Source organism: Arabidopsis thaliana, chromosome 4 (genome assembly GCF_000001735.4).
Source record: "Arabidopsis thaliana chromosome 4, partial sequence".
Classification (NCBI taxonomy): domain Eukaryota; kingdom Viridiplantae; phylum Streptophyta; class Magnoliopsida; order Brassicales; family Brassicaceae; genus Arabidopsis; species Arabidopsis thaliana.
The window spans coordinates 15965334-15993020 of record NC_003075.7 but is presented as its reverse complement, the minus strand read 5'-3'; the positions used below and the strand labels follow the sequence as shown (position 1 = coordinate 15993020).

The 27687-nt window shown below is 36.6% G+C and overlaps 8 protein-coding genes across 15 annotated transcripts; 6 read left to right on the top strand and 2 right to left on the bottom strand.

The window, feature by feature from the left end:
- The first annotated feature begins 1387 nt into the window (after positions 1 to 1387).
- Positions 1388 to 7847, top strand: AT4G33150 (lysine-ketoglutarate reductase/saccharopine dehydrogenase bifunctional enzyme). 4 transcript variants are annotated; one of them, NM_179155.4, is made up of 25 exons: positions 1388 to 1575; positions 1928 to 2230; positions 2311 to 2397; positions 2476 to 2605; positions 2689 to 2862; positions 2943 to 3025; positions 3094 to 3210; positions 3304 to 3379; positions 3512 to 3683; positions 3767 to 3863; positions 3954 to 4120; positions 4209 to 4269; positions 4460 to 4600; positions 4804 to 5154; positions 5249 to 5329; positions 5420 to 5485; positions 5638 to 5755; positions 5879 to 6008; positions 6110 to 6189; positions 6286 to 6444; positions 6526 to 6757; positions 6854 to 6962; positions 7063 to 7224; positions 7319 to 7388; positions 7490 to 7847. In NM_179155.4, the coding sequence occupies exons 2-25, from the start codon at positions 1952 to 1954 to the stop codon at positions 7540 to 7542; spliced, it is 3195 nt and encodes a 1064-aa protein (NP_849486.1). In that variant the 5' UTR covers positions 1388 to 1575; positions 1928 to 1951; the 3' UTR covers positions 7543 to 7847. The 4 variants fall into 4 exon arrangements, with proteins under 4 accessions (NP_849486.1, NP_567914.1, NP_001328161.1 ...); NM_119469.4 differs by having other exon boundaries at positions 1485 to 1575; positions 1952 to 2230; positions 7490 to 7832; NM_001342200.1 differs by lacking the exon at positions 1388 to 1575 and having other exon boundaries at positions 1819 to 2230; positions 7490 to 7820.
- A 109-nt stretch (positions 7848 to 7956) lies between these two features.
- On the top strand, positions 7957 to 8378 carry AT4G33145 (uncharacterized protein). The gene has a single exon (NM_001125636.1). The coding sequence runs from the start codon at positions 8083 to 8085 to the stop codon at positions 8275 to 8277; it is 195 nt and encodes a 64-aa protein (NP_001119108.1). The 5' UTR covers positions 7957 to 8082; the 3' UTR covers positions 8278 to 8378.
- A 290-nt stretch (positions 8379 to 8668) lies between these two features.
- Positions 8669 to 11630, bottom strand: AT4G33140 (Haloacid dehalogenase-like hydrolase (HAD) superfamily protein). The gene is made up of 6 exons (NM_119468.4): positions 10902 to 11630; positions 10283 to 10380; positions 9703 to 9727; positions 9450 to 9570; positions 9210 to 9344; positions 8669 to 9096 (listed from the first exon to the last, which is right to left on the bottom strand). Exons 1-6 carry the CDS (start codon positions 11371 to 11373, stop codon positions 8886 to 8888), a joined length of 1062 nt encoding a protein of 353 aa, NP_567913.1. The 5' UTR covers positions 11374 to 11630; the 3' UTR covers positions 8669 to 8885.
- A 577-nt stretch (positions 11631 to 12207) lies between these two features.
- Positions 12208 to 14032, top strand: AT4G33130 (rho GTPase-activating protein; the record flags this gene model as incomplete). Of its 4 annotated transcripts, none has more annotated exons than NM_119467.7 (6): positions 12208 to 12481; positions 12578 to 12674; positions 12824 to 12904; positions 13043 to 13159; positions 13251 to 13442; positions 13519 to 14029. In NM_119467.7, 6 exons carry the CDS (start codon positions 12366 to 12368, stop codon positions 13582 to 13584), a joined length of 669 nt encoding a protein of 222 aa, NP_195039.6. In that variant the 3' UTR covers positions 13585 to 14029. The 4 variants fall into 4 exon arrangements, with proteins under 4 accessions (NP_195039.6, NP_001328066.1, NP_001320120.1 ...); NM_001342198.1 differs by having other exon boundaries at positions 12243 to 12481; positions 12821 to 12904; positions 13519 to 14032; NM_202945.1 differs by having other exon boundaries at positions 12366 to 12481; positions 13238 to 13442; positions 13519 to 13971.
- An 852-nt stretch (positions 14033 to 14884) lies between these two features.
- AT4G33120 (S-adenosyl-L-methionine-dependent methyltransferases superfamily protein) lies at positions 14885 to 17678 on the top strand. The gene is made up of 7 exons (NM_119466.3): positions 14885 to 15152; positions 16098 to 16431; positions 16536 to 16635; positions 16722 to 16832; positions 16939 to 17022; positions 17102 to 17160; positions 17252 to 17678. The coding sequence occupies exons 1-7, from the start codon at positions 14966 to 14968 to the stop codon at positions 17442 to 17444; spliced, it is 1068 nt and encodes a 355-aa protein (NP_195038.2). The 5' UTR covers positions 14885 to 14965; the 3' UTR covers positions 17445 to 17678.
- A 545-nt stretch (positions 17679 to 18223) lies between these two features.
- Positions 18224 to 20698, top strand: AT4G33110 (S-adenosyl-L-methionine-dependent methyltransferases superfamily protein). 2 transcript variants are annotated; one of them, NM_001203967.1, is made up of 8 exons: positions 18224 to 18294; positions 18444 to 18676; positions 19211 to 19544; positions 19627 to 19726; positions 19824 to 19934; positions 20015 to 20098; positions 20179 to 20237; positions 20332 to 20576. In NM_001203967.1, the coding sequence occupies exons 2-8, from the start codon at positions 18490 to 18492 to the stop codon at positions 20522 to 20524; spliced, it is 1068 nt and encodes a 355-aa protein (NP_001190896.1). In that variant the 5' UTR covers positions 18224 to 18294; positions 18444 to 18489; the 3' UTR covers positions 20525 to 20576. The 2 variants fall into 2 exon arrangements, with proteins under 2 accessions (NP_001190896.1, NP_567912.1); NM_119465.1 differs by lacking the exon at positions 18224 to 18294 and having other exon boundaries at positions 18408 to 18676; positions 20332 to 20698.
- Positions 20532 to 21912, bottom strand: AT4G33100 (protein phosphatase). Its single transcript, NM_119464.3, has 4 exons — positions 21739 to 21912; positions 21226 to 21380; positions 20895 to 20979; positions 20532 to 20777 (listed from the first exon to the last, which is right to left on the bottom strand). Exons 2-4 carry the CDS (start codon positions 21318 to 21320, stop codon positions 20679 to 20681), a joined length of 279 nt encoding a protein of 92 aa, NP_195036.1. The 5' UTR covers positions 21321 to 21380; positions 21739 to 21912; the 3' UTR covers positions 20532 to 20678.
- A 551-nt stretch (positions 21913 to 22463) lies between these two features.
- APM1 (aminopeptidase M1) lies at positions 22464 to 27428 on the top strand. The gene is made up of 18 exons (NM_119463.5): positions 22464 to 22818; positions 23139 to 23284; positions 23370 to 23472; positions 23587 to 23773; positions 23852 to 23945; positions 24047 to 24200; positions 24291 to 24395; positions 24478 to 24594; positions 24711 to 24824; positions 24965 to 25147; positions 25242 to 25545; positions 25630 to 25751; positions 25835 to 25932; positions 26029 to 26206; positions 26296 to 26410; positions 26505 to 26572; positions 26675 to 26830; positions 26927 to 27428. The coding sequence occupies exons 1-18, from the start codon at positions 22603 to 22605 to the stop codon at positions 27104 to 27106; spliced, it is 2640 nt and encodes an 879-aa protein (NP_195035.2). The 5' UTR covers positions 22464 to 22602; the 3' UTR covers positions 27107 to 27428.
- Positions 27429 to 27687: the final 259 nt, after the last annotated feature.

Here is a 27687-nt window from a genome sequence, read left to right as displayed (position 1 = left end):
ATGCACAACGTTAAAAAAAATAGCAGAAAAAAGAAAGAAGAAAAGTTCTTTATTTGTGAGAAAAAATGTATGAAAAAAAAAGAGATGGGTGTAAAAAGCAAAAGGATAGGACCACTGTTACTTTGTAGCCTCGTTGAGGAATCTCTTCTCGCATCTCGACTTTTGTGCCATTGCAAAGTCAATGCCCAGAACTTGTTCCCAGGCCATCTCCAATTAACTACGTCTATTTAATTAAACTTTTAAAAGAAAACCTAATAAATTAAACAAAAGAAAAGCCGTCAACGAAATCTAAGCTTGCAGCGATATCGATGAACTGATACCAAAACAATGTTCAAGTTTCACTTTCAAATTGTTTTTTCTTGAAATAGTTTATTGGGTAAGGCCCATAGATATTTCATAAGAAGAACACTTGTCGAGGTTGAATCGTATGTCTGCCCACCGCGGCCCATGCATCCTCTGTTGGTAGCATAATCGTTTTAGGCCATACTATTGTTCGTACACACTGATTTTGAAGTCACCTTTGTGCACTCCTTAATTCCTAAATTGAAGAAGCTTGTTCTCATTCTTCTTTGGGTTACAAATGCCAAGGCAAAAGGAACTTGGGCCAAATTAAGACAACAACTCAAGCCCACTCTCTGCAAATAATACTTGGGAATTTTTAGTAAAACGGTGCGTTTCATCCAAGAATCTATTAATATCCCTAACTTGAAATCATCATATACGTAACCCAACATATTAAAGAGTTAATAATGTTAAAAAAAGTCTCAGAAGAGAGAGACGTAGAGAACACGGAAAGTGGTAACTGGTAAGCGTCGTCATCGAGGATATAGTAGCTACGTGAGCAAACGTCTTCACTCATCTCTGTCTATTTCTCTTCGAATACACGTAATACATTTTCGATTGGATTGATCCTCCCTCGGTCCTATCCAAGTATCCATCCACGTAAACAAGAGCTTGTTCCTTTCTTGTTTTTGCTTTCTTTAAATAGTAAAAATACTTATTTCATTTGTTTCGTTTGATTTCATTATTATTGTCTATGGCATTATATACTATATATATTATTTTTACAACATTGGCTGGCTCACGTTGTTCTCGTGTATACAACAAACTTAATTAATGTCTCTCTATTGCATTAGATAGTTTCGGAGCATATCCATTATGTGAAAGCCACATTAAGTTATAACTAAAAGTAGTTTTCGAAAGAGCTTAATTAAGTTATGTTCTGTTTCAAAAAAAAATGAACACGAGGATTTTTTTTTTTTTTTGACAGATCATTATTAACAAAAATGATTACCTGAAGAAAGGGGAAAATAATTATAGCTGATTACAGATCATTATTAACAAAAAGAATTCTTGTCACATCATACATTATAACAAGAAATATTATATTATATTAATTTAATCTTTCGCTAACACGCCCACAATATATTAATCATATACGTAATTTAGCTTATAAAAAGGACGGAAAGAGATTATTACTGCGCCTAAAAAACTCACTAATTCCAAAGAAAAAAAAAAACTTGTATTTTTTCTTGACAAACCAGCTCACAGGCATTGCATGATCAAACTCATCAGGTACGTTTTGATTCCTTCTTCCATAATTTTCCCATCTTGAGGAATGCAAATTTGGAGAGCGCTTTAGCTAAATCACTGCCTTCATTTTTTCACTTTGGATTTAATAATTTGCGTTCCTCTCTTCCTCTCTGCTCTGTTCTGTTCTGTTCTGTTCTGATTTGAGTTTTCAATTAATCGCTCGAGCAAAAGCTATTTCTCAACTCGTTAAATTTCTGTTCCCAGTTTGTTCGATTTTCAACAGTTTCACATTAAAGTTTGGGTTTTTGATGTTTGGTTGATGAAACTCGAAATATGAAATGTTTGTGAATCTATTCCAGGGTGTTTAAAATAAGGGTTTGTTGTTCATCTGCAGAGATTATATGTTTTTACATGAAAGATGAATTCAAATGGCCATGAGGAGGAGAAGAAGTTGGGGAATGGAGTTGTGGGGATTCTAGCTGAAACAGTTAACAAATGGGAGAGACGAACACCATTGACGCCATCGCATTGCGCTCGCCTTTTACACGGTGGGAAAGACAGAACCGGCATTTCCCGCATTGTGGTTCAGCCATCTGCTAAGCGTATCCATCATGATGCCTTGTATGAAGATGTTGGGTGTGAAATTTCTGATGATTTGTCTGATTGTGGGCTTATACTTGGAATCAAACAACCTGAGGTGTGGGAATTTGCATTAAAAAGAGTTCCTTTTTTTCTTCTATATATATATCAGTTTATGAGATTTGATTCTGTTTGCAGCTAGAAATGATTCTTCCAGAGAGAGCATACGCTTTCTTTTCACATACTCATAAGGCACAGAAAGAGAACATGCCTTTGTTGGATAAAGTATTACACTTTTCATTTATCCTTTTAGTCCTATCTAAGATACTGAGGAATGTTGACAAAAGGGGTATCCAATTGCAGATTCTTTCTGAGAGAGTGACTTTGTGTGATTATGAGCTCATTGTTGGGGATCATGGGAAACGATTATTGGCGTTTGGTAAATATGCAGGCAGAGCTGGTCTTGTTGACTTCTTACACGGACTTGGACAGCGTAAGCTCATGTTATAATTCTGATGATCAGGACATGTTTCTGTGCAGAACAAGATGAGATGTAATTTTCCATGTTTGATGCAGGATATCTAAGTCTAGGATACTCAACACCTTTCCTCTCGCTCGGTGCATCGTATATGTATTCCTCATTGGCTGCTGCAAAAGCCGCTGTAATTTCTGTTGGTGAAGAAATTGCAAGCCAGGGACTGCCATTAGGAATCTGCCCTCTTGTATTTGTCTTCACCGGAACAGGAAATGGTATCTTCTTTAGTTCTACTGCGAGTTCTTTGAATCCTTCTGCATATGTTTCATCTCATTAAAAAATTTCTCATCCGCAGTTTCTCTGGGGGCGCAAGAAATTTTCAAGCTTCTTCCTCACACTTTTGTTGAACCAAGCAAACTTCCTGAACTATTTGTAAAAGTAAGTCACGCTTTGCTTTTTATTTGGTTTCAGAGTTTTGAAGATTCTGAAATGTATATTTCTCACAGGACAAAGGAATTAGTCAAAATGGGATTTCAACAAAGCGAGTCTATCAAGTATATGGTTGTATTATTACCAGCCAAGACATGGTTGAACACAAAGATCCATCAAAGTCATTCGACAAAGTAACACTTACCTTCTTAGCTCCTTGGCTGTGACTTTTGTTCCACTACGCTAAAGTAGAATACCTATTAATTCTTCAAGCTTATGATGTTTAGGCCGACTATTATGCACACCCGGAACATTACAATCCAGTTTTCCACGAAAAGATATCGCCATATACGTCTGTTCTTGGTAGATCCTGATCACTGTTTTACCTTTAAAGCTCAAGAGTTTACATATAAGCAAATCCTCTGTCCACTCCGTGACTGTGACCATCTCATTTTGGTTAGTTCCAGTGTGTAACCCCTATGACTTTCTGTGCAGTAAACTGTATGTACTGGGAGAAGAGGTTTCCCTGTCTTCTGAGCACAAAACAGCTTCAAGATTTAACAAAAAAAGGACTCCCACTAGTAGGCATATGTGATATAACTTGTGACATCGGTGGCTCCATTGAATTTGTTAACCGAGCTACTTTAATCGATTCCCCTTTCTTCAGGTAATATATACTTAGGAAGAGCTTTCTTTTGAGTCATCTACGTTTACTATGATGAAACTCGTCGAGCTAAACACTATCTCTAGGTTTAATCCCTCGAACAATTCATACTACGATGACATGGATGGGGATGGCGTACTATGCATGGCTGTTGACATTTTACCCACAGAATTTGCAAAAGAGGTATGTATGAAGGTTACAGTTATAGTACTTAAGATTAAATCTAAAGTTAAAAACCTTGTATTGAGTGGGAGTTCTTGTGTCCTGAAAAAGGCATCCCAGCATTTTGGAGATATTCTTTCCGGATTTGTCGGTAGTTTGGCTTCAATGACTGAAATTTCAGATCTACCAGCACATCTGAAGAGGGCTTGCATAAGCTATAGGGGAGAATTGACATCTTTGTATGAGTATATTCCACGTATGAGGAAGTCAAATCCAGAGTATGTTCTGCTTCGAGCGTTACTTCATCTGAAATATTTAGGCCTCTTCTCTAAACTATGTTTTCATCTTTACCCACTTTAACTGCAGAGAGGCACAAGATAATATTATCGCCAACGGGGTTTCCAGCCAGAGAACATTCAACATATTGGTTAGTTTTGATGAAGAAAGTATATATAACTAGTTTCCGAATCATATGATTTAAGCTAATGAATTAAGAAAATATATAGTTCAAGACTTATGATTCATATCTCTATCAACTTTTTGACCAAAGATTGATACTTTTTCGACATCTGTCACAGCATTTTGTGATGATTTTGATTGAGACAAATCATTTGTAGGTATCTCTGAGCGGACACCTATTTGATAAGTTTCTGATAAACGAAGCTCTTGATATGATCGAAGCGGCTGGTGGCTCATTTCATTTGGCTAAATGTGAACTGGGGCAGAGCGCTGATGCTGAATCGTACTCAGAACTTGAAGTAAGTTTCTTTCTGGATAAAACCTAATCATTCACATGGAACAACTGTCAAGAGTTTTTAATGTCACGTTTAGGTTCAATGTCCTTTTCACTAAGTCTCGTAAGTTTTTAAAACAAGTAAACAAACTACAAGCCAAAAACATTCTGGCCCCACATTAACCTATTCCCACTTGTTAAAGAACCCATCTTGCATTATCTTGGTAGGTTGGTGCGGATGATAAGAGAGTATTGGATCAAATCATTGATTCATTAACTCGGTTAGCTAATCCAAATGAAGATTATATATCCCCACATAGAGAAGCAAATAAGATCTCACTGAAGATTGGTAAAGTCCAGCAAGAAAATGAGATAAAAGAGAAGCCTGAAATGACGAAAAAATCAGGTGTTTTGATTCTTGGTGCTGGACGTGTGTGTCGCCCAGCTGCTGATTTCCTAGCTTCAGTTAGAACCATTTCGTCACAGCAATGGTACAAAACATATTTCGGAGCAGACTCTGAAGAGAAAACAGATGTTCATGTGATTGTCGCGTCTCTGTATCTTAAGGATGCCAAAGAGGTAGGAGAAGCCTTTGGGCTTCATCTGAGTAATTCAGTGTATACGATGAACTATCAATCTTTTCAAGTTTTACTGATGATCAAATTTTCCGCAGACGGTTGAAGGTATTTCAGATGTAGAAGCAGTTCGGCTAGATGTATCTGATAGTGAAAGTCTCCTTAAGTATGTTTCTCAGGTATTTTCCTAACTTCTCTGTTCTTAGATCACCTTTACTTCAAACTCCACTGTTCTCCATGATCTTATATTTTTTTTTCATTGCACGCAGGTTGATGTTGTCCTAAGTTTATTACCTGCAAGTTGTCATGCTGTTGTAGCAAAGACATGCATTGAGGTAAATTCCTAACGTTTAATGCGTTTTCCGAGTGAAGTTATGAAATTTGCAAATGTTATTCGACATAGAGGTTAAACTTCCTCTGCATAACACATTCTTTCAGTAGTTTCCGGTTCCTAAATGTCTCTGCTTCTTCTTTCTGATTCACTCAGCTGAAGAAGCATCTCGTCACTGCTAGCTATGTTGATGATGAAACGTCCATGTTACATGAGAAGGCTAAGAGTGCTGGGATAACGATTCTAGGCGAAATGGGACTGGACCCTGGAATCGGTATGATATCTCACAACATAGTATCTCTTAAGATCATTTGTTCACTTGATTTAACTTAAGTGCATTTATCTTCAAAATATTTCCCGGATAACTGAGAAGGTGATCCTACAATGAATCTTTCAGATCACATGATGGCGATGAAAATGATCAACGATGCTCATATCAAAAAAGGGAAAGTGAAGTCTTTTACCTCTTATTGTGGAGGGCTTCCCTCTCCTGCTGCAGCAAATAATCCATTAGCATATAAATTTAGGTACGGTAGTCCTTTACGCCATTAACATATTTTGTTTTGTTTAACTCATTTAGACATCCTTTCAGAATTTCGCTTACTCAATTACATCTCGGTATTTTCAGCTGGAACCCTGCTGGAGCAATTCGAGCTGGTCAAAACCCCGCCAAATACAAAAGCAACGGCGACATAATACATGTTGATGGTATGAAAAACAAAATATGTCTACATGCAGGAGAGGTTGGAGTAGTTTAGCTTCACTACACATCATTTTTGTTTAACCGAGCAATGTAAATCGCAGGGAAGAATCTCTATGATTCCGCGGCAAGATTCCGAGTACCTAATCTTCCAGCTTTTGCATTGGAGTGTTTTCCAAATCGTGACTCCTTGGTTTACGGGGAACATTATGGCATCGAGAGCGAAGCAACAACGATATTTCGTGGAACACTCAGATATGAAGGCATGAACTCCATAATCACAACTCACGACTCACTTCTCCATATCTGAAGGCTTAACACTTGTTTTCTTTTGGCTTGTACAGGGTTTAGTATGATAATGGCAACACTTTCGAAACTTGGATTCTTTGACAGTGAAGCAAATCAAGTACTCTCCACTGGAAAGAGGATTACGTTTGGTGCTCTTTTAAGTAACATTCTAAATAAGGATGCAGACAATGAATCAGAGCCCCTAGCGGGAGAAGAAGAGATAAGCAAGAGAATTATCAAGCTTGGACATTCCAAGGAGACTGCAGCCAAAGCTGCCAAAACAATTGTGTAAGCTTCTCCATGAAGATATATAATCTGAATGTTGCAGTGTGATTCCAATTCTTCTACGAAACTCCTAACCCCAATTCTTTTGTGGTGTCTTAGATTCTTGGGGTTCAACGAAGAGAGGGAGGTTCCATCACTGTGTAAAAGCGTATTTGATGCAACTTGTTACCTAATGGAAGAGAAACTAGCTTATTCCGGAAATGAACAGGTCTCTGTTTCATGTGAAAGCATTAGTTTTCTTCTCTCACTTGTATTTGGTGTTACTTACTGACATAAACTTTGGACAATCTTTTGCATTATGTTTTCAGGACATGGTGCTTTTGCATCACGAAGTAGAAGTGGAATTCCTTGAAAGCAAACGTATAGAGAAGCACACTGCGACTCTTTTGGAATTCGGGGACATCAAGAATGGACAAACAACAACCGCTATGGCCAAGACTGTTGGGATCCCTGCAGCCATTGGAGCTCTGGTCCTTACTAAGACTTTGATCACCACTTTTTCCTGTCTATATTTCTCTAAAATGAAAGTTTTAAGCGTATGTTTTATGATGTTGTGTGTTGCAGCTGTTAATTGAAGACAAGATCAAGACAAGAGGAGTCTTAAGGCCTCTCGAAGCAGAGGTGTATTTGCCAGGTAAATTAGAATTCCGCTTCAAAAGTAATGATGTGTGTTGCAGATAAAGACAATGATGTTGATTTGTTGTGTGTTTGGGATATGTGGTGTGATACATACAGCTTTGGATATATTGCAAGCATATGGTATAAAGCTGATGGAGAAGGCAGAATGATCAAAGAACTCTGTATATTGTTTCTCTCTATAACTTGGAGTTGGAGACAAAGCTGAAGAAGACAGAGACATTAGACCAGCAAAAAAAGAAGAAGAAGGAAGAAGATAAGCCTCGATCCTTGGGTGACGAGTATCTATATGTTTATATGTACTATATGTTATGTTGTACAGAAGAAGTCGTGTCCACAAATATCAATTGATGTCAGATGTCTAGTAAGTGATCATGTGTAGCATACAAACTGGAGTAATTTAAAAAGTGAATAAACAAAAATAATTACTAAACGTTATTCCAAGTAGCTTTCCAAGACAGTCACTTGCCCTTTTCCAATTTCCCTTGCAATTAACTAAATTGCTCTTCACGATATGATATTATACCAAAATGGTGATACCTTGGGAATTGTTAATTTGACTCATTTGAACAAATCTCATCTATAAAATCATCCCACCTCTCCACCACATTTGTTCTCACTACCAATCAAAAAATAATCTAGTCTTAAACTCACTCTAAACAAGCTCACATTTTCAAGAGTTAAAACGTAAAATGGACAAGAATGTCAGCGCAAAAGCTAGTTCGGTAGCTCAGAGCAGCGGTTCAAGCAGTGGCACTGCTCCTGGTGCAGGCAATATGGTTGCGCCCGGTTCTGGAGGTTCTGCGCAGATCCCTAGAGCTGCTTTTGAGGCCAACTCTAAGGCTTATTTTGACAATCTTCATGCCAAGGAGAAGGCAAATAAGTGAAAAGAGTGTTTTAGTTGTGCTTAAAGACATAAACACTTGTTTGTTTATGCTCCTACGAATAATCGTTATCTTTAAATAAATGATAATTATCTCTTTTTATGATTTGTCTTCTGCTTCTTTTTGACTTTTACATACGTTGAGTTACTCCGAGTATCTCTTAAGAGTTAAGACTACTTCTATTAAGCAAACAATAATCTATCTTGGTCACTTTCCTAGTAAATATACGACTTAGTAGTTAGTTTGAACATCTGTAAATTTATACATTTTGCAGAGGTAATTATATCAAATTTGAAATTTCCTAGTAACTAATCGATCCAAATATAACCAACAAAATATGAAAATATAACTGTTTATTCTTTTCCTATGAGAATAACTGACTTGAAAACCAAAATGAATTTGAAATAAAAACTTTATTTAATTTATATACATCAGATCAAATGTATTTGCAACAACAAAACTAAATTATAAAAAAAAATAGATTGAAATGATGCTAAAAAGGGACAATTAAAGCTAATTCCATCTCTGTTTGCTACTTATTTCTCCCATCAAGTTTGTACAATACTATAATTCTGCACTGGCAAAATAACATTTCTTGTTGCAGAAAATATTTAACACTTTGACACTGCCAATGAGAGAATCTGCTGCTCCACCTCTTCCCAATTATGAACTCTAGTCACCAAAGGATGCCGATCCACAGACTCTGTCTTAGACCAAGGGTATGAATTTTCATAGTCAAAGAGGAGAACCTTCATTCCAATGTTAGCGCATTCCTCGGCATATCTTGGGTTATCGTCAATCAATATCTCTGCTCCAAATGATCTGCAGTTACAATGCTTGGATTAGCCCATCAAATCATATGAAAGTGGTGTTTTGTTAGTTTTCAAGTAGAATATTGCCAATGTGTCAGATTCATCAGTTGATTTTGTATGCACCTGCAGATTTCAGACTTTGGTCTAGACTCTCCATGAAGAGCAAAATGGTTCCCAAAATGAATCTGTTTAAATAGTCCCGGGAAATGTATCTCGATCCACTCAAGTGTGTGCTCCTTTATCGCATTCTGCCGGGACCTATCCAATGATATTAAAACCACTCAAATACGGTTTATACTTTATAGAACTAACTGGTAATTTGAAACGTTCAACAACGAGAAGATCACAACCTAAGCCACTTACGTCACAACTGACATGTCGCAATATTTTGATAGCTTGTGAAGAGTCTTATGGGCACCTGGAAGAGGATGGATCCCTTTCTTGAAATATGATGTCTTAAAGAATTCATGAACACGTAAGTCGGCTGCAGAACAAGAAAGTTAATATCCCATTAGTCTCAATTTATCCACCAAAGTTGTGAATGCACAAAAATTCTTTAGAGCGATCAGCTGGTCCCTTAATTAATGCATAGTTGCAAGTAAGCGAGGGAAAATACCTTCGTTGCGAGAGCAGTTCCATATCTGCCACAAAAAAAAAGACACAAGTTTAAGGGCAAATCATAAACAAGAAATCTGTAATGGGAAGCCAGCAACGTTAGATCTGTATTGTAACAGGCAACGCAAAACCCTGATTGCAAGAGGAGCTCCTGAGTTTAATATGTTTTGGTGATAGCTTGAAAACATCAGTGTAACAGAAAAATTGTAGCAGACCTTTACGAAAACTTCCTCACCAACTCAAATTTCTAAAAGCAATGGGGTTTCAAAATACTTTTACATAGAAGGTAAACATGTGTCAGGCAGTATAATGAGCTATATAAGTGAGGCAAAGAACAACATTACTTATCATAAGCTAAAGATAGCAACTAAAAATTGTCAACCTAGTATACAAACTTATCCTAAAAGGGCGTATTCCAAGCTAACTCAGTATTTTAATCATTCAACCAAGCATGTGAGGTCCTAGAAGTAGAAAACTAAACAATCCAGCAGCTAAAAGCAAAAGGGTATTCCTCCATGTTGAGCAAGAAGAGGCAAAATTTGTTTCTCATGTAAGTTCAAGAAGAAGCTTAGACTTCATACCTTGAAGAACTCATAGACATGGTATTCTGAGACTGAATGGTTCGACAAATAGCGGTCCGCAATGAATCTGTTAAGGGCCGAGACAAAGTTTCCAAGAACTGCGTACATAAAAAGACCAAATGATGAAGCATGCTTAAATTAATGGCTCAATGAAGAGACAGAATATATGATCTCAATATAAGAAAGAAAAGGAATAGAGGGTATCGGCAAAACAAAGCAACTTAAACATTTGCATCAGCCATCTAACCAAGACAATACTGAGACTAGAGTTGGAAACAGAATCCAAACTATTCAACACACATCATATGAAAAGGAATCCTTTTTAAAGAAACAGTTCAACATAGTTCCTGGTCTAAAACTAGCAAATTCAATTGTATAGTTACGCAGATTCGAATCAGTAGACATATTTTACTCAAATCAGGGATCTATCTTCCCAATTGCATGGGCTCTACATACCATCCAGAATGTTTAGCTACTTCCCAGCTAATGATTTATATTACTCTTTGACTCTAAACTTTTCTAGAACCTATTCAACAGTTCAACAAGTCAACAAAACATATAAAACGATATCTCCCCAAAGACATTTCAAACCTGTAAACATCACACTAAAAGAACATACCCTCATCTATGTCAACAGCCACAACAATCTTATCATTTCCTTGAAACCTCGTACGCAGATATGCACCACGGCCATCGGCAAGGTCGGTAGTTCCGGCAGCGGCGCGTTCTTCACTAGGCCCAGATCCCAGATCATGGAGAAAGCGGCGATGTTGAGTTAAAGCTCGAGCCTTTTGATCAGGTTTCTTATGAGAATCAAAACAACTTCGCAAGGTGAATCCTTTCGGCTTTCCTCCTCCACCTTTAACCTTGAACAAACCATTACAAGAGCCACTGTTGTTGTTGTTGTTGTTGTAAATTTGAATGGGATTGTAGAGTCTATGAGCAAAATCTCCATGAAATCTGATGGCGATGGATCGAGGAGAGTAAAGCGATCGCAGAAAAAGGGGATCGGTAAAGGAAGACATAAGGGTTTTATGGGAATCGAAGCTTGCGATTCTGGAGAGAATGGCGATAGAGTGCCTCTTTAACATAACGAAACCTTTCTCACATTACAAAAATCAAACCCTAAAAACTCCAAATCGGGCGAGAGAGAGACACAAAAAATAATAAATTGAGAAAGCAAAAATCTCTCTATCGAAGAGGCTCCAACGTAATAATCATGCATTGGAGCACTTTTTGGTCATTGGTGGGACTCTTTGAAACTGAAACCCAACACAAAAATAAAATAAACACTAAAGAAAAATATGTTTCGTCGTCGTCCTACGATTACGCCGTGGCCTCTTACCAATTGAACGGCGACAATAAAGAGACACACGTCTTTAAAAGTCGGTCCCAAAATTGTCATTGAGGCTGGTTCGATTGGGTTGATCCGGTTTTGTGTCAAATTGACTAAACCATAATACGGTTCACTCTTTGATACGATTGGAATCTTTTTCTCTATGTGAGTGTGTGACTCATATGTTGCAATCAGGTCTTTCTTTTGAGTCCGATTCAGAAAAAGAACATGTTAAAGTTAGATATTCCACTGTTTGTTTATCTGCGTCATCATTTACCCTACACATGATACATTGAGTCCTCAAAAACACATGAAGCATTTTTCGTAATTTATGGAAAAATAAATACCGAAATGGAATATAATGAAATGAAAAGCAATAATATGAAACCGAAATTTCTTCTCTTTTTCTATTAAATAATATACTACTAGAAAATATAGAGACAATGTAAATGTTTGACCAAAAAAAAAAGTGTGTAAAATGAAATTATGAAAATGAGGAGCACCTAGTCAAATTGTGTGAGACACGAATAAATTCCTTCGTTTCCCTTTTCAGCTTTTTTCTACTTATAATTTTATGTTACAAAATCATAAAAGCGACAGACCAAAAAAAGGAAAGAGAGTGAAGTGTGAGCAGTGAGAGAACCCAACCAAACTCTTCTGTCTTCAATACAATAATAAAAAAACCTCAAAGTTGGAACCTTTCTTTCTTCAGAGTCTTTCTTCTTCTTCTCTGCTCCGTGACAAACGATGCTCTGTATCAAAGCCGAAGCTCTTCATGAAGATCAAAACCTTGCTTCCTCTTCTTCTTCTCCTAGCACCGATCGCACCTTCGGAAATGCCACTTTTCGTCTTCCCATCAATTGGTATATATACTCTCTCTAAATCTATACTTCTTCTTCCTTCTCTCTATGCTCCCGATTTGTTTTGTTTTTTTGGTTTGCTGATGTTTTCTGATACAGGGGAAGCTCGATCCGGAGATATCTGAAGAAGACTGGTACATTCTCGAGAAGATCTTACTCTTCTGGTGATGGCTCTTTGTTTTTTCCTGATCTCGATGTAATGTACCTCTTTCTCTCTCTCATATATCTCTGCCTTTTATTCTTATCTGATTTCTTGGAATGTATTTAGTAAATCTAGGGTTTTGAGGGGGTTATGGTCACGCCAAAGGTTTTGAAATTGCATTTTTGTTTTTTTTTTGGAAGCAGGAAAGCAAGATGATTGATCAAACTAGTGGTAGATTTGATGGAAAGACCAAACTATGGTACAAATGTGAGCTTGAACAAGATGTAAGTCACTCAGATCCCTCACTTGCTTCTCTTTGTCGTACTTATTTATAGAACTAAGTCACATTTAAGAAACCACTGAAAAGTTTGTACTACTACTGCTAATGGTAATGGTTAATGATATTTGGGATGATGATACAGATTAAGAGATTGCAGCAGCAGTTACAAGAGGAGATTAACTTACGGTTAGCTCTAACTAGCGCAGTTGAGCATTCTAGTTCACCGTTTATGGATTCGCCTTGTGAACTTCCTGATAAGGTACTCAATCCTCTTTCTCCGACATATAAAAATCTTATTTGTTGTTTTTGCTATTGAGTTTCTTTAATAACTTTATAGAGATTTTTTTCAGGCACAGGAGCTTTTGGATAGCTTAGCAATATTGGAAATCACGGTGTCAAAGCTTGAGCAAGAATCAGTTTCCTTGAGATATCTACTTAGGCAAGAGAAAAACGAGCGGCGTCTCTCTGAGATTCTACAAAAGAAGTCTCATTATTCTGCTCCTTCAAAGTTCACTAATGCTCAAAATTTCCCTAACAAGTCGGTATGACTCTCTTTACAAAGTTTTCTGCCTTCTTTTGTTCTAGTTTCTAAACAGATAATTCCTTCTGGTTTGACAGGTGACGAGGAAAAGAGAGAGTAAACAAGTGGATTCTTTGGATAGTGAAGCTTTGCAAGTAGAATGAAGAAGCAAAGAGTTATTATGTGATCTTAGGGATAGCCATATTGGCTGGAGAGATCAACCCATGGGCAAACTCTTTCTCCTCTAATTTTAGAATCACCTTTCAGACTCACCGAGCTGGTCCCTGAGCATCTATTCAATAAGAACTCTGAGATCTTAGAAAGATACACTAAGGGGTAAGGTTGATAGGACGGGTTATGCCCTGCAGGAGGAGCTGCAGTGAGGAGCTTAATTGTATTCTGCATCTAAGCATAGAATCCATTGTGGTAGGCTTATAATCACTAAGGGGATTATTGGTTGTATAAGTTAAAGTCATCTCCCTTGGATTTAAAGTAAATTACGTAAGATTTTTAATTTTTTGGTTCCTCTATTAGTTTATCATAACCTTATTAAAATTTGTAACAACCATACAATTGTTGCATTGAAAATATTAACAAAGAAACTGTTGATAATGGACTAATGCTTGTTGATTAGAACATGAACTAGTAGTTGCCATCCGGAACTAAATTTTTAAGAACTTAAAGAGTAGGTTTTGTAATTACAATTGGACTAACAGAAGATATAAAAGTAATTAATCTATATTATGATCGGTTAACTACCGATTAAATTAAAAGAATGATAATGTGAGGCGTTAGGTTTATAATTATATTGAGCCTTAATGGATAAACACTATGGCCTGTCCAAAATATAAAATTACACCTGAAGATTGTGATTGCTGCATTGAAAATATTAACAAAGAAAGTGCTGATAATTGACAAATGATTGTTAATTTAGAATAAGAAGTAGTGTGTAGTTGTCATCCGGAATTAAAACTGAAGAGTTGGTTTTAAATTTTAATTACAGTTGGTTTTTGGGGCCTTATTATGTCTTTTAATCAGTAGTTTACCGATTATATTATTATAATATAAATTAATAACTTTTATCTATTTTGTTAGTCAAAGTCCTAAAATATTTTTGAAAGCCCATTAATGTCCTAAATCGGCCCTGTTCCAAATTTTTTGGCTTAGCAAAATGGTGATATCCGATTATAAGCACGGACTAAAAAGATAAGATAAGGTTTTGTTAAAGTTTTATTGTTAAAATTTATATATGGTAGTATAAATTATATTTAAAAAAGTTATAATTAGTAGCGATATATAGTATGTTTTTGGAATCTTTAAAACCAGGTCACATGGAAGTGTCGAACAAAAGAATAAGATAATACAGGTAATTAACAATCCTTAGTGGGCTGAACGTTGAATTAAGAAATAAAGCCACGAGTTTGGTTTTCTTGTTATTTAATTTACGTCTCTCTCTATTTATATGTTTAACGTTACACTTATTAAGATCGTACCTTAGGGAAAAAACACTCAACAGACAAAAAAAAAAAGGAAGGCGCATCAGTGATGGAGAAGATTATTGACGTAGCTTATGGTGCATCAGTGAAGGCGGGTTTGACGTTGTTGGAGAAGAATCTGTTGCCGGATCTTGTCATTAGGCGGCTCATACGTCTGCTTTTGGCCAGTCGTCTCCGTTCCGTTTACAAACCCACGGCGGAGATGCAACTCTCCGATCTCCTCCGTTTTGTTGACTGTAAGTGACACTGAAACATATATAGTTGCTCCTTTTCAACATCTAGATTTTATTTATTTATTTGAGATTATAGTTTACAAAGCTATTATAGAGAACTAGCAGATTTTATTAATTTTGCTTTGGTGTTATTGAGTGATTATTATGACGATTTTTAAACATCTGGTGTGTGTGTTGCAAGTTGTTACACTTACACATACATAGTTTGTGTAGGGTTTTGACTGTATACACTTAACATGACGTTTTTACCATCTCCAATGTCTATTTCTCTATTTTTTCTTACTTTAGAGTCGATTATATTTTAAAGGTATTTTACTTTAAGATCATCTCTAATAGTTGTTTCTATTTTCTTCTAAATATATTAAAAAATAAGGATCTTTATTTTAGAAATAAAAATATAGATAAGTTGAACTGAAATAAATACAAAAATATAGTATAAAGATAAAAATAGAGTTGAAAATACTCTAATATATGTTTTAAAATAGAGTTTACTCTAAAATAGAGGAGAAAGATAATGTATATCTCTATAAAGTAATCTAATGTCTCTCCTCTATTTTAAAAGAAATTATATATTAGAAATTTACATTAAAGCAAAAAATATCTAAAATATAGTTAATTCTAAAATAGAAAAACATATAGAGATGAACATTAGAGATGCTCTTAGCGCCGCACAACTGTGAAACAAAAAGTAGTTTAGAGATATTGTTGTCGAGTGATCCACGAAAACAAAATTTCTTCTTCTTTTAATATATTTGTATAATTTTTAAAAAATTAGATGTCAGTTTTTTTGGGTTAATTGGATCTCCGGTCTCTAAGCCTCTAAGACTAATTCAAATGAAAAATATATACATTTGGATAATTAGAACATTTTATAGTTTGTCACATAATATAATTTGCAAAATGTAAAGAAATGTTTTATAAATGTCTTGTGAATGATGTATACTTCAGCTCTAAAGAAGATGCCTATAGCTATCAATACCGAGACGGCAAAGACTCAACACTATGAATTACCAACAGCTTTCTTCGAACATGCTCTTGGAAGAAACATCAAATACAGCTGTTGTTACTATTCAAACGATTCAAGTAGCTTAGAAGAGGCAGGGGAAGCTATGTTGGCTCTTTCTTGTGAAAGAGCTAAAGTGGAAGATGGTCAAAGTGTTCTTGATATCGGATGTGGCTGGGGATCTTTGACTTTGTACATTGCACGCAAGTACAGCAAATGCAAGTTAACCGGTATCTGCAACTCCAAAACGCAGAAAGCATTTATCGATGAGAAATGCCGGTAACAAAGTTTCTCATTACATCTTATAAGCTTCAAGTTCTAGCTAGTGTAAGTGGAACTTAAATTTAATCTAAAATGGTTTGTTTTACATGTCATATTTGAAGGAAACTCGGGCTTCAGAATGTCGAAATCATTGCTGCGGATATTAGCACTTTTGAGCATGAAGGGACATACGATCGGATATTCTCCATCGAAATGTTCGAGGTTTGGATTGGTTTTTATTTCATTATATTTTTGCCTGTCAAAGATCAGAGGTTTATATCTTAGCTTTGGCTTGGGATTGTGATTAGCATATGAAAAACTATGGAGAGCTACTGAAGAAGATAGGAAACTGGATGAAGGAAGATAGTCTTCTGTTTGTTCACTATCTCTGCCATAAGACATATGCTTACCACTTTGAGGTGTGGATCAATTAATGTCTAATTTGATAGCTTCTTGTTTAGTCAGTTACTTCACCATGCTTTCTTGGTAATAATTAAATCTTGGGATTGTGTTGATTCATTATAGGATGTGAATGACGATGACTGGATCACAAGACACTTCTTCAGCGGAGGAACAATGCCATCAGCAGATCTTCTCCTATATTTCCAAGTAATATACATTATAACTTGTGTATGACTCGGTAGATTATCATCAATCCAAATATATCAATATGTTGGTGTTTGTTCAGGAAAATGTTTCGATTATGGATCATTGGCTCGTTAACGGGACGCATTATGCAAAGACAAGGTAAAAACTCTGAAGAATTTGTTGTAAAAAGCAAGTGAAGATGATAATGATCTTGTAATGTTTGTTACTTTTATGATACAACATTTTGCAGTGAAGAGTGGCTGAAAGGAATGGATAAGGAGATAGTTGCCGTAAAAGAGATAATGGAAGTGACTTATGGGAAAGAAGAAGCAGTGAAGTGGACGGTTTACTGGAGAACCTTCTTCATCGCGCTTGCTGAGCTTTTCGCATACAACAATGGAGACGAGTGGATGATTGCACACTTCCTCTTCAAGAAGAAATGATGATTTCTTTATTTTCCTTCCACTTTTTGAATAAAGAATACAACAATCTCGTTCTACTTTGTATTCTGTGATTTTATGGCTTTATGGTTTCCTACCAAAAGAGTTGTTCAATCTTCTTTAAAGTGACAATTTATCAATGTTATCTCGAAAAACATGGGGATCAAGTATCATGAACTGGATTCTTTTGAATCAGCAGCTTGCTTTGTCGGATTCAGCTAACCATCTACTTCCAGATAATAATATTTTAATATTTTATTAATGTTAATCAAAAACTCATTCCACCAAAAAAACTCATTTTATTTTATTAATGTTAATTTTATATATGATACGATTCTAAATTATTTTTTAAATATTTTAGTTAATGTCGAACATTGAACATATCTATTTTCGTCAATTGAATATTATGTATCCGTTTTTAAAGTTTTGAATCATAATAATTTTTGATTAGAATAAGAACTAGTGTGTAGTTGTCATCCGGAATTAAATTTTAAAAAACTTACAGAGTTGGTTTTGATTAACTACAATTGGAATAACAAAAGATATAAAAGTAATTAATCTATGTTATGATCGGTTAACTACCGATTAAAAAACATAATATAAGGCCCCAAAAAACAAAAAATAAAATTCTAGAAGGCCCATCAAAGTCGTAAACCGGCCCGGTTCCAACTTTTCTTTGGCATAGCAAAATGGCGATATCTGATTTTAAGCACGGACAACTGCAAAAAGATAAGATAAGATAAGGTTTTGTTAAGAGTTTTAAATATAAGAAAATTATAATTAATAGCGATATACGTTTTTCGAATCGTATAAACTAAAATTAGGTCACATGGAAGTCAAACAAAAGAATAAGGTAATACAGGTAAATAGGTAATTAACAATCCTTAGTGGGCTGAACGTTGAATTAAGAAATAAAGCCACGAGTTTGATTTGTTTCTTATTTACTTTACGTCCGTGTCTATTTATATGTTTAACGTTACACTCATTAAGATCGTACCTTAGGGAAAAAAAACTCAAGAGACAAAAAAAAAAGGAAGGCGCGTCAGTGATGGAGAAGATTATTGACGTAGCTTATGGCGCATCAGTGAAGGTGGGTTTGACGTTGTTGGAGATGAATCTGTTGCCGGATATTGTCATTAGGCGGCTCACACGTCTGCTTCTGGCCGGTCGTCTCCGTTCCGGTTACAAACCCACGGCGGAGATGCAACTCTCCGATCTCCTCCGTTTTGTTGACTGTAAGTGTCACTGACACATATATAATTAAAAGCTCGTTTTTCTTTTCTTTTCAACATCTAGATTTAATTTATTTATATTTTAGACTAGATTTTGTTAATTTTGCTTTGGTGTTATTGAGTGATTATTATGACGATTTTGAAACAATCTGGTGTGTGTGTGTTGCAAGTTGTTACACGTACTTCGCTTGTGGGGCTTCGTCCGCAAACAACTAACATGACGGCTTTAGCGCCGCACAATATTAATTTTTGTTGATGTTTGAGTTTTTGAGTAAAAATGAAATGTGAAACAAAAAGTAGTTTAGATATTGTTGTTGAGAGATCCACGAAAACAAAATTTCTTCTTCTTTTAATATATTTGTATAATTTTAAAAAATTTACATTGGATCATTGGATCTCCCGTCTCTAAGCCTATAAGACTAATTCAAATGAAAAATTATAAACATTTGTAAAATTAGAACATTTTATAGTTTGTCACATTATAGAAATTTGCAAAATGTAACGAGTATCTCTTATGAATGATGTTCTATACTTCAGCTATAAAGAAGATGCCTATAGCTATCCATACCGAGAAGCCAAAGACTCAACACTATGAATTACCGACAGCTTTCTTCGAACTTGTCCTTGGAAGAAACATGAAGTACAGCTCTTGTTACTTCTCAAACGATTCAAGTAGCTTAGAAGATGCAGAGGAAGCAATTTTGGCTCTTTATTGTGAAAGAGCTAAAGTGGAAGATGGTCAAAGTGTTCTTGATATCGGATGTGGCTGGGGATCCTTGTCTTTGTACATTGCACGCAAGTACAGCAAATGCAAGTTAACCGGTATCTGCAACTCCAAAACGCAGAAAGCATTTATCGATGAGAAATGCCGGTAACTAAGTTTCTCATACATCTTAAGCTTCGAGTTCTAGCTGCTACAAATGGAACTTAATATAATCTCAAATGGTTTGAAGGAAACTCGGGCTTCAGAATATCGAAATCATTGTCGCGGATATTAGCACTTTTGAGCATGAAGGGACATACGATCGGATATTCTCCATCGAGATGTTTGAGGTTTGGATTTGTTTCTTTAAGTACTGTGCTTCATTATATTTTTGCCTGTCAAAGATCAGAGGTTTATATCTTAGCTTTGGCTTGGGATTGTGATTAGCATATGAAAAACTATGGAGAGCTACTAAAGAAGATAGGAAAGTGGATGAAGGAAGATAGTCTTCTGTTTGTTCACTATTTCTGCCATAAGACATTTGCTTACCACTTTGAGGTATGGATCAATGTCTAACTTGATAGCTTCTTGTTTTCTTGGCAATAATGGAATCTTGAGATTGTGTTGATTCACTATAGGATGTGAATGACGATGACTGGATCACAAGACACTTCTTCAGCGGAGGAACAATGCCATCAGCAGATCTTCTGCTATATTTTCAAGTAATATACATTATAACTTGTGTATGATTCAGTAGATTATGATCAATTGAAATATATCAATATGTTGTTGTTTTGTTCAGGAAAATGTTTCGATTGTGGATCATTGGCTCGTAAGCGGGACGCATTATGCAAAAACAAGGTAAAAAAACTCGGAAGATTTGTTGTAAAATGCTAGAGAAGACGAGAATTATCTTGTAATGTTTGTAACTTTATAATTAAACAACATTTTGCAGTGAAGAGTGGCTAAAAAGAATGGATAAGGAGATAGTTGCAGTAAAAAAAATCATGGAAGTGACTTATGGGAAAGAAGAAGCAGTGAAGTGGATGGTTTACTGGAGAACCTTCTTCATCGCGGTTGCTGAGCTTTTCGGATACAACAATGGAGAAGAGTGGATGGTTGCACACTTCCTCTTCAAGAAGAAATGATGATGATTTCTTTATTTTTCTTCCAATTTTTCAATAAAGAATACAACAATCCCATTCTACTTTGTATTCTATGATGTTATGGTTTCATACCAAAGGAGTTTGTTCAATCTTTTTAAAGTGACAATGTTATCTCGAAAAACATGGGGATCAAGTATCATGAACTGGATTCTTTTGAATCAGTAGCTTGCTTTGTTGGATTCAGCTCCCCATCTACCTCCAAAATGCGAGTGAGAAGCTTACCATCTAAATTCTCCTGTTTAATTACATGAAAACCGAAAATCAAAACTCAGGAACGAGAAGCTTATCATTTGATTAAAGATCACAGGAAACATGAATAGAGCTGATGAAGCAGAGAAGCAGAGTGAGTTACCGAGAGACAGTCTCTGTATTTTTTCCACTCGGCAACACACTCTTCTTTATCCCATTGGCCTTTAACAAACTTCTCCGAGTACCATCTGCAGAAAAAAATCAAGAAAAAAAGATGCAATTTTTAGCGTTTTGGACAGACAGATAAATACACCAACCAAAGGGAAGAATTAGAAAGGAAAAAGGAATAAGACAATGCCATCCAAATGGTCCAAACCTTTCAAAAGACCAGAAATGAAATCCCTGAAAAAAATACCCATTTGGCTAACCAAAGCTAAACCCTTAAACCCAGCAACTAGCTAAATCCATCAAAAGGAGAAACAAACGAAACTCACTTGTTGAAGCAATTGTGGTAAGCGTTTCGCAAATCGGCGCAGGGAGAAGTAGAGGAGCGAGCTGAAGTTGAATCTTTTTTCTTCAATAAGCCCATTGTCGTTGCAATCACCACTAATACTCTGTCCCACCTTAGCAACTCTGAAAATCCATCTATCTATAATTCAGAAAAAAAAAAAACCTATATCATCACTCTTAAGAAAAGGATAAAAATGTAAACAGTGAGACAATAAGAATCTAACACAACAACAAGCTTCAGAATTCATCACAAACAGAGAAATATAATCCAAGATGACCAAAAGACAACTAAAAGATTCATTTTTGATACTCTAAAAATATAAATGAACATAACCAAAGTTGCAGAAAGAATCAAATAGAGAGATTGTATCAAAAATGAAACTCAGACAATGCAAAGTTTTAAGAAGTATGAAGCTTTTCAAGGATAATAGAATTTCAATACCCAAAAAAAAAAGAAAAAAAATCAGATCTCAGAAGGAAAAAGAATTGAAATTTACCCTGAATTTGATTAAAACGGGATATCCCGTAAAACCTCAGATTCTCCGAGATTGAGAGTCTCTCGTCTAACTCAGAAACCGTAAATTTAAACACCCGACCTAGACGACGACGACGACGAAGCTTGGGAAGAACTCGATTGGAAAGATCCTAACGACGTCGTTTCAGAAGACGAAAACCCTAGGCAAGAAAGAAAACTAAATTAGTCTCGTTGACCAAAAAAAGAAAGAGAGGAAATTAACATTAAAAAAGAGAAACTATACAATTCAAAATTTTAAAGTCTTATTATGATGATATAAATAAGGGAATAAAGATCATCTTCATCTCACTGTTAAGTATAATGGCCGAGCTCCAAGGGACAGAGGCTACAACCTGATGAAGCTACGTGGAACATGGCGGATGCTCCTCGAGAAACGGACACGCCGAGCCAAGAAGATCACCCTGGTCATCAGTACAACATGGGACTCAGGGGATGTTGGGAATCTGATCAAGGAGATGATTGAGGATATAGAACGATTAAATGTGTGTTGTTCAAACTAGATCCGCGGGACTTTGAGTTGACGAGTAGTAGTGACATTGAATCTTCTTATGAACAAGTGTAATCTGATTAAACATTTCTTCACTGGTCAAAACACATTTTGTCATATTCGGCCTAGCTTGGAGATGCTAATGGATAATCCAACGTCATTGAATTTGATAGTGATATTATTGAATGTTTTGTAAATGTTATTAACGTTGCGTCCTCTACTAGAAACGAATCACTCGCGTGGCGTAACATAAAACAATTGCTTACAACCCTCGTATTATAAAAGACAAAACTCCAACAAGAGAAAACAAAAAAAAATCATATCTGCAAGTAATAGAAAATGGATCAGTTCAAAGGTGAGCCTCGTCTACCCAAGTTCGCCGTCCCCAAGCGCTACGATCTCCGCCTCAATCCCGATCTCATCGCCTGCACCTTCACTGGAACTGTAGCCATCGATCTCGACATAGTCGCCGATACTCGTTTCATCGTTCTCAACGCAGCTGATCTCTCCGTCAACGATGCCTCCGTTTCCTTCACTCCTCCTTCCTCCTCTAAGGTCTCTCTATCGCGTTTCTTTTTTGCTGTTATGGATTCCGATTTTAGCAATGTGATTGGAGTTATGGTTTTGAGCTAATTAGCGCCTTGGAGATATTCATTTTCATGATTAGCTTCTTGATCTGAGTATTTGGATATCATCATCTATGATTTTTGATTCCAATGGTAAATTAACTAGAGAGATACAATCACGTTTCAGCCAGACTTTTCTGTTCGACTGAAAAACCAATCCTCAACTTTAGAAAACTGTCATGGATTGGAATTGAATCTGGAATCAGCAAAGATTTAGCTTGTTGTTGCTTCTTATGTTTTGTTAAGCAGGCGCTTGCAGCTCCAAAAGTTGTCTTGTTTGAGGAGGATGAGATTCTCGTGCTTGAGTTTGGTGAGATTCTTCCCCATGGAGTGGGAGTTCTGAAACTTGGTTTCAATGGAGTACTAAATGACAAAATGAAGGGATTCTACAGAAGGTAAAGCAATGAGTTTCGATCTTTTTTTACTGTTAGATAGCTCGAGATTAATTCTAGAACGATCTTGTATTTGTCTTGGTGGCAGTACTTATGAACATAACGGTGAGAAGAAGAATATGGCAGTTACCCAGTTTGAACCAGCTGATGCTAGGAGATGCTTTCCATGTTGGGATGAACCTGCTTGCAAGGTTTCCACTTGTTCTTTCTCATTCCCTCCTCTTTCTATCAGCATGAGTTTATCAAGTTGGTGATTTTGTTCTTCTTCTGTCTTTATCTATCAATATTGACACATTGTTCAACAGGCTACCTTCAAGATTACATTAGAGGTGCCAACTGATTTGGTGGCTCTCTCCAATATGCCAATAATGGAGGAGAAAGTCAATGGGAATCTGAAGATTGTCTCCTATCAAGAGTCACCAATCATGTCTACATATTTGGTAGCAATTGTTGTTGGTTTGTTTGACTACGTGGAAGATCATACATCCGATGGTAAATTAATTTTATCCATTATTATCTCCCGTCTAGTCAAGTCGAGAAGCTCTAAATCAAGTTTCATCTTTTTCTCAGGGATTAAAGTCAGAGTATACTGTCAAGTGGGCAAAGCCGACCAAGGGAAATTTGCATTGCATGTTGGTGCCAAGACATTGGATCTGTTCAAAGAGTAGGTCCTTCGTTGACATTTGAAACTTTATGTGCATGCATATTTCTGAGCTTCTTTAATGGATGTATCATCTCATTGCATAAGTCCAATCATTCTTGTAGGTACTTTGCTGTGCCATATCCCCTTCCCAAAATGGATATGATTGCAATACCAGATTTTGCTGCCGGAGCTATGGAGAATTATGGTTTAGTTACATACCGTGAAACAGCTCTTCTCTATGATGAACAACATTCAGCTGCTTCTAACAAACAGAGGGTACTGTAAACATGTCCATTTATTCTCTAGAGGAAATTGTCTTGTGCTCTCTTGTGCAATTATCTAAAGCAGTTAAATTTCTGCTGCTAGGTTGCCACTGTAGTTGCTCATGAACTGGCCCACCAGTGGTTTGGCAATCTTGTTACTATGGAGTGGTGGACTCATCTATGGCTGAATGAGGGTTTTGCTACTTGGGTACATTGCAAACTTAGGTCTTAGTATTAACAATGATTTTGAGTTTTGTTGTGAATATATTGTTACTCTTTATCTGTTTCAGGTCAGCTACTTGGCTACTGATAGTTTGTTCCCTGAATGGAAAATCTGGACCCAGTTTTTAGATGAATCTACTGAGGGTCTAAGGCTAGATGGGCTTGAGGAGTCTCACCCGATAGAGGTAACCAAAATGCTGTCAATATGTCTTCACAGAATAATGTCGGTTTTCCTTAATTTCACTATCGATCCCAGAGATACCCTATTGCCTATTTGTCATAAGTCCATAAATTTCCCCAGGTGGAGGTTAATCATGCTGCTGAAATTGATGAAATATTTGATGCAATAAGCTACAGAAAGGGTGCATCTGTCATCCGCATGCTACAAAGCTATCTTGGTGCTGAGGTTTTTCAGGTTCGCTCTCATGCCCATTTCTTCAGTTACAAAAGAATTGCAGCGTTTATATTATGCATGTAAATATGGTGGCTTCTAGTTCCAGTTTCACTAATGTCTCCAAAACATCTTACCCTACTTGTTTGGCTTTTGGTGAGCAGAAGTCTCTTGCTGCATACATTAAAAATCACGCTTATTCAAACGCGAAGACAGAAGATTTATGGGCTGCTTTGGAAGCGGGATCCGGAGAACCTGTGAACAAGCTTATGAGTTCTTGGACAAAGCAAAAAGGATATCCTGTCGTCTCAGCCAAAATAAAAGATGGAAAATTGGAACTCGAGCAGGTACTTAGACTTATTTCCCTTTCTGGATGTTCTGTTTATACCACTTTGGGATATTGTGCATGATTAAGTAACGAAATTCATTTGAAATTTTCAGTCTCGATTCTTGTCAAGTGGTTCTCCTGGGGAAGGACAATGGATTGTACCAGTGACCTTGTGTTGTGGTTCATATGAAAAGCGCAAAAACTTCTTATTAGAATCCAAATCTGGAGCGTATGATTTAAAGGAATTATTGGGCTGCTCCATTGCCGATGGTAGCGACAAAATTAATGGGACATGTTCTTGGATAAAAATCAATGTTGATCAGGCTGGATTCTATAGGGTGAAATATGATGACAGCCTTGCGGCTGGACTCAGAAATGCAACAGAGAGCCAAAGCTTGACTTCTATCGATAGATATGGTAATTCAACCTTGCAGAATTTTGTTTTCTGGTTGACAGAATGAAATTTCTTTGGAGATAGATATCCTACTTTGTATTTCACAGGTATTTTGGATGATTCGTTTGCACTTACTATGGCTCGTCAGCAATCACTGGCCTCATTGCTCACTTTGTGTAGTGCTTACAAGAAGGAACTTGACTATACTGTGCTGTCAAATCTTATTGCTGTAAGGATCTCCCCTTTCTGTCTTTAAATTCCCTGGTCCATAAGTTTGCTTTTGCTTCTGGCTCTTACTCTTCTTCCATACAGATAAGCTACAAAGTTGTGAAGATTGGAGCAGATGCAAATCAAGAACTGATGTCTGGGATTAAACATTTCTTCATTGGCGTTTTCCAGTTTGCTGCTGGGTAAGCTGTTTTACGCATCTCCAGAATTTAGACTAATGTTCTGTTTTACTAAACAAAAAAAAAACAATGTCGTTACAATGCTGATTGTTCTTACAGGAAACTTGGTTGGGATCCTAAGCAAGGCGAGAGCCATCTAGATGCTATGCTGAGAGGGGAAGTCTTAACTGCACTTGCTGTGTTTGGGCATGATGAGACACTAAAGGAAGCAGTTCGAAGATTTGATGCATTTTTGGCTGATAGGAACACTCCGCTTCTGCCTCCTGACATTAGAAGGGTTTGTTTCTTTTCATAGAACCCGATAACACTTTGAAACTGGAATGGTGAACCTTTTTATTAATTTCTGTATGGGTTTTGTGTTTGCAGGCTGCTTATGTTGCTGTAATGCAGAGAGCTAACAAATCAGACAAATCTGGTTATGAGTCTCTTCTGAGAGTTTATAGGGAAACCGACCTGAGCCAAGAGAAAACACGAATCTTAGGTAACTTGACTGCAAACTTTGGTCTCGTACCTGAAAAATAAAATAAATAAAAATTTGTGGTTCAAGTAGTAATGTTTCCTTTGTGACTTTGCAGGTTCTTTAGCATCTTGCCCAGACCCCACTATAGTTCAAGATGTTCTTAACTTCGTATTGTCTGATGAGGTAGATTATATGGATTTTGCTTTCCACTCTGTAGAGTTAGTAAATAATCAATATCATTGCGCTTGAAAAAATTGATGTGATGTGAGGTTCTTATTCTTCCAGGTCCGTAATCAAGATGCACTTTATGGACTTTCCGGTGTAAGTTGGGAAGGACGTGAAGTAGCTTGGAAATGGCTACAGGAAAAGTGGGAGTATATAGGAAACACATGGGGCTCCGGATTTCTCATAACACGCTTCATAAGTGCAGTTGTATCGCCGGTTTGTTCCTCCTCCCCTTTATGCATATCCATAAAATAGCTATTGATCCTCTCGCTGGCCTTTCCCATTGATTACACTTTATGTTGATTGTCTCAGTTTGCGTCGTTTGAGAAAGCCAAAGAAGTGGAGGAGTTTTTTGCAACAAGATCAAAGCCTTCGATGGCAAGAACCTTGAAGCAGAGCATTGAAAGGGTACATATCAATGCCAATTGGGTGGAGAGTATCAAGAAGGAAGATAATCTCACGCAGCTCGTTGCTCAGCTCTCTTCAAACTAAAAGAACTCCGCTACTCGAGAATTAACTAATCATCTGTGACTCGTGATGCTCATGTTTTCTATAAGCCAAAAACATCTGTTGTTTCTTCTTCTCAACACCGAATTTTAAAAGCACTTTTCGAACTTTTGGATTTGCCATCAATAAAGTTTGCCTTTCGAGGTCCGTTCCGACTCCGACTCGTGGACTACTAACGTGGGATACCTTCATTGTATAGTGGATCATAAAAGTCTAGAACTTAACTGTAGTTGATAACTATTCGTGAGTAATTAAAAATACACACAATCTGATACAGTGACTTATTTAAAAGAATTCATTTCCTTTGCAACTCCTTGAGGAAATAGCTTAGAAAGGTTTTACGAAGATCTTCTCCGCAAAAGCTCGGGAAGGCGTGGAATCTCCAGTTTCGAGATAACGAAGAAGAAGTAGAATCCATGAACAGACTTTCCTTTTTTTGTTGTGGTCAGTCAATTTTCCATTTAAATGGGTTTAGTGGGGAAAACGCTAGTGATTTTTTTATACGGTGAGATACTATATTATAATGGGCCATAACTAAGTAGAAAGGAAGGCCCATTATAGCTGAA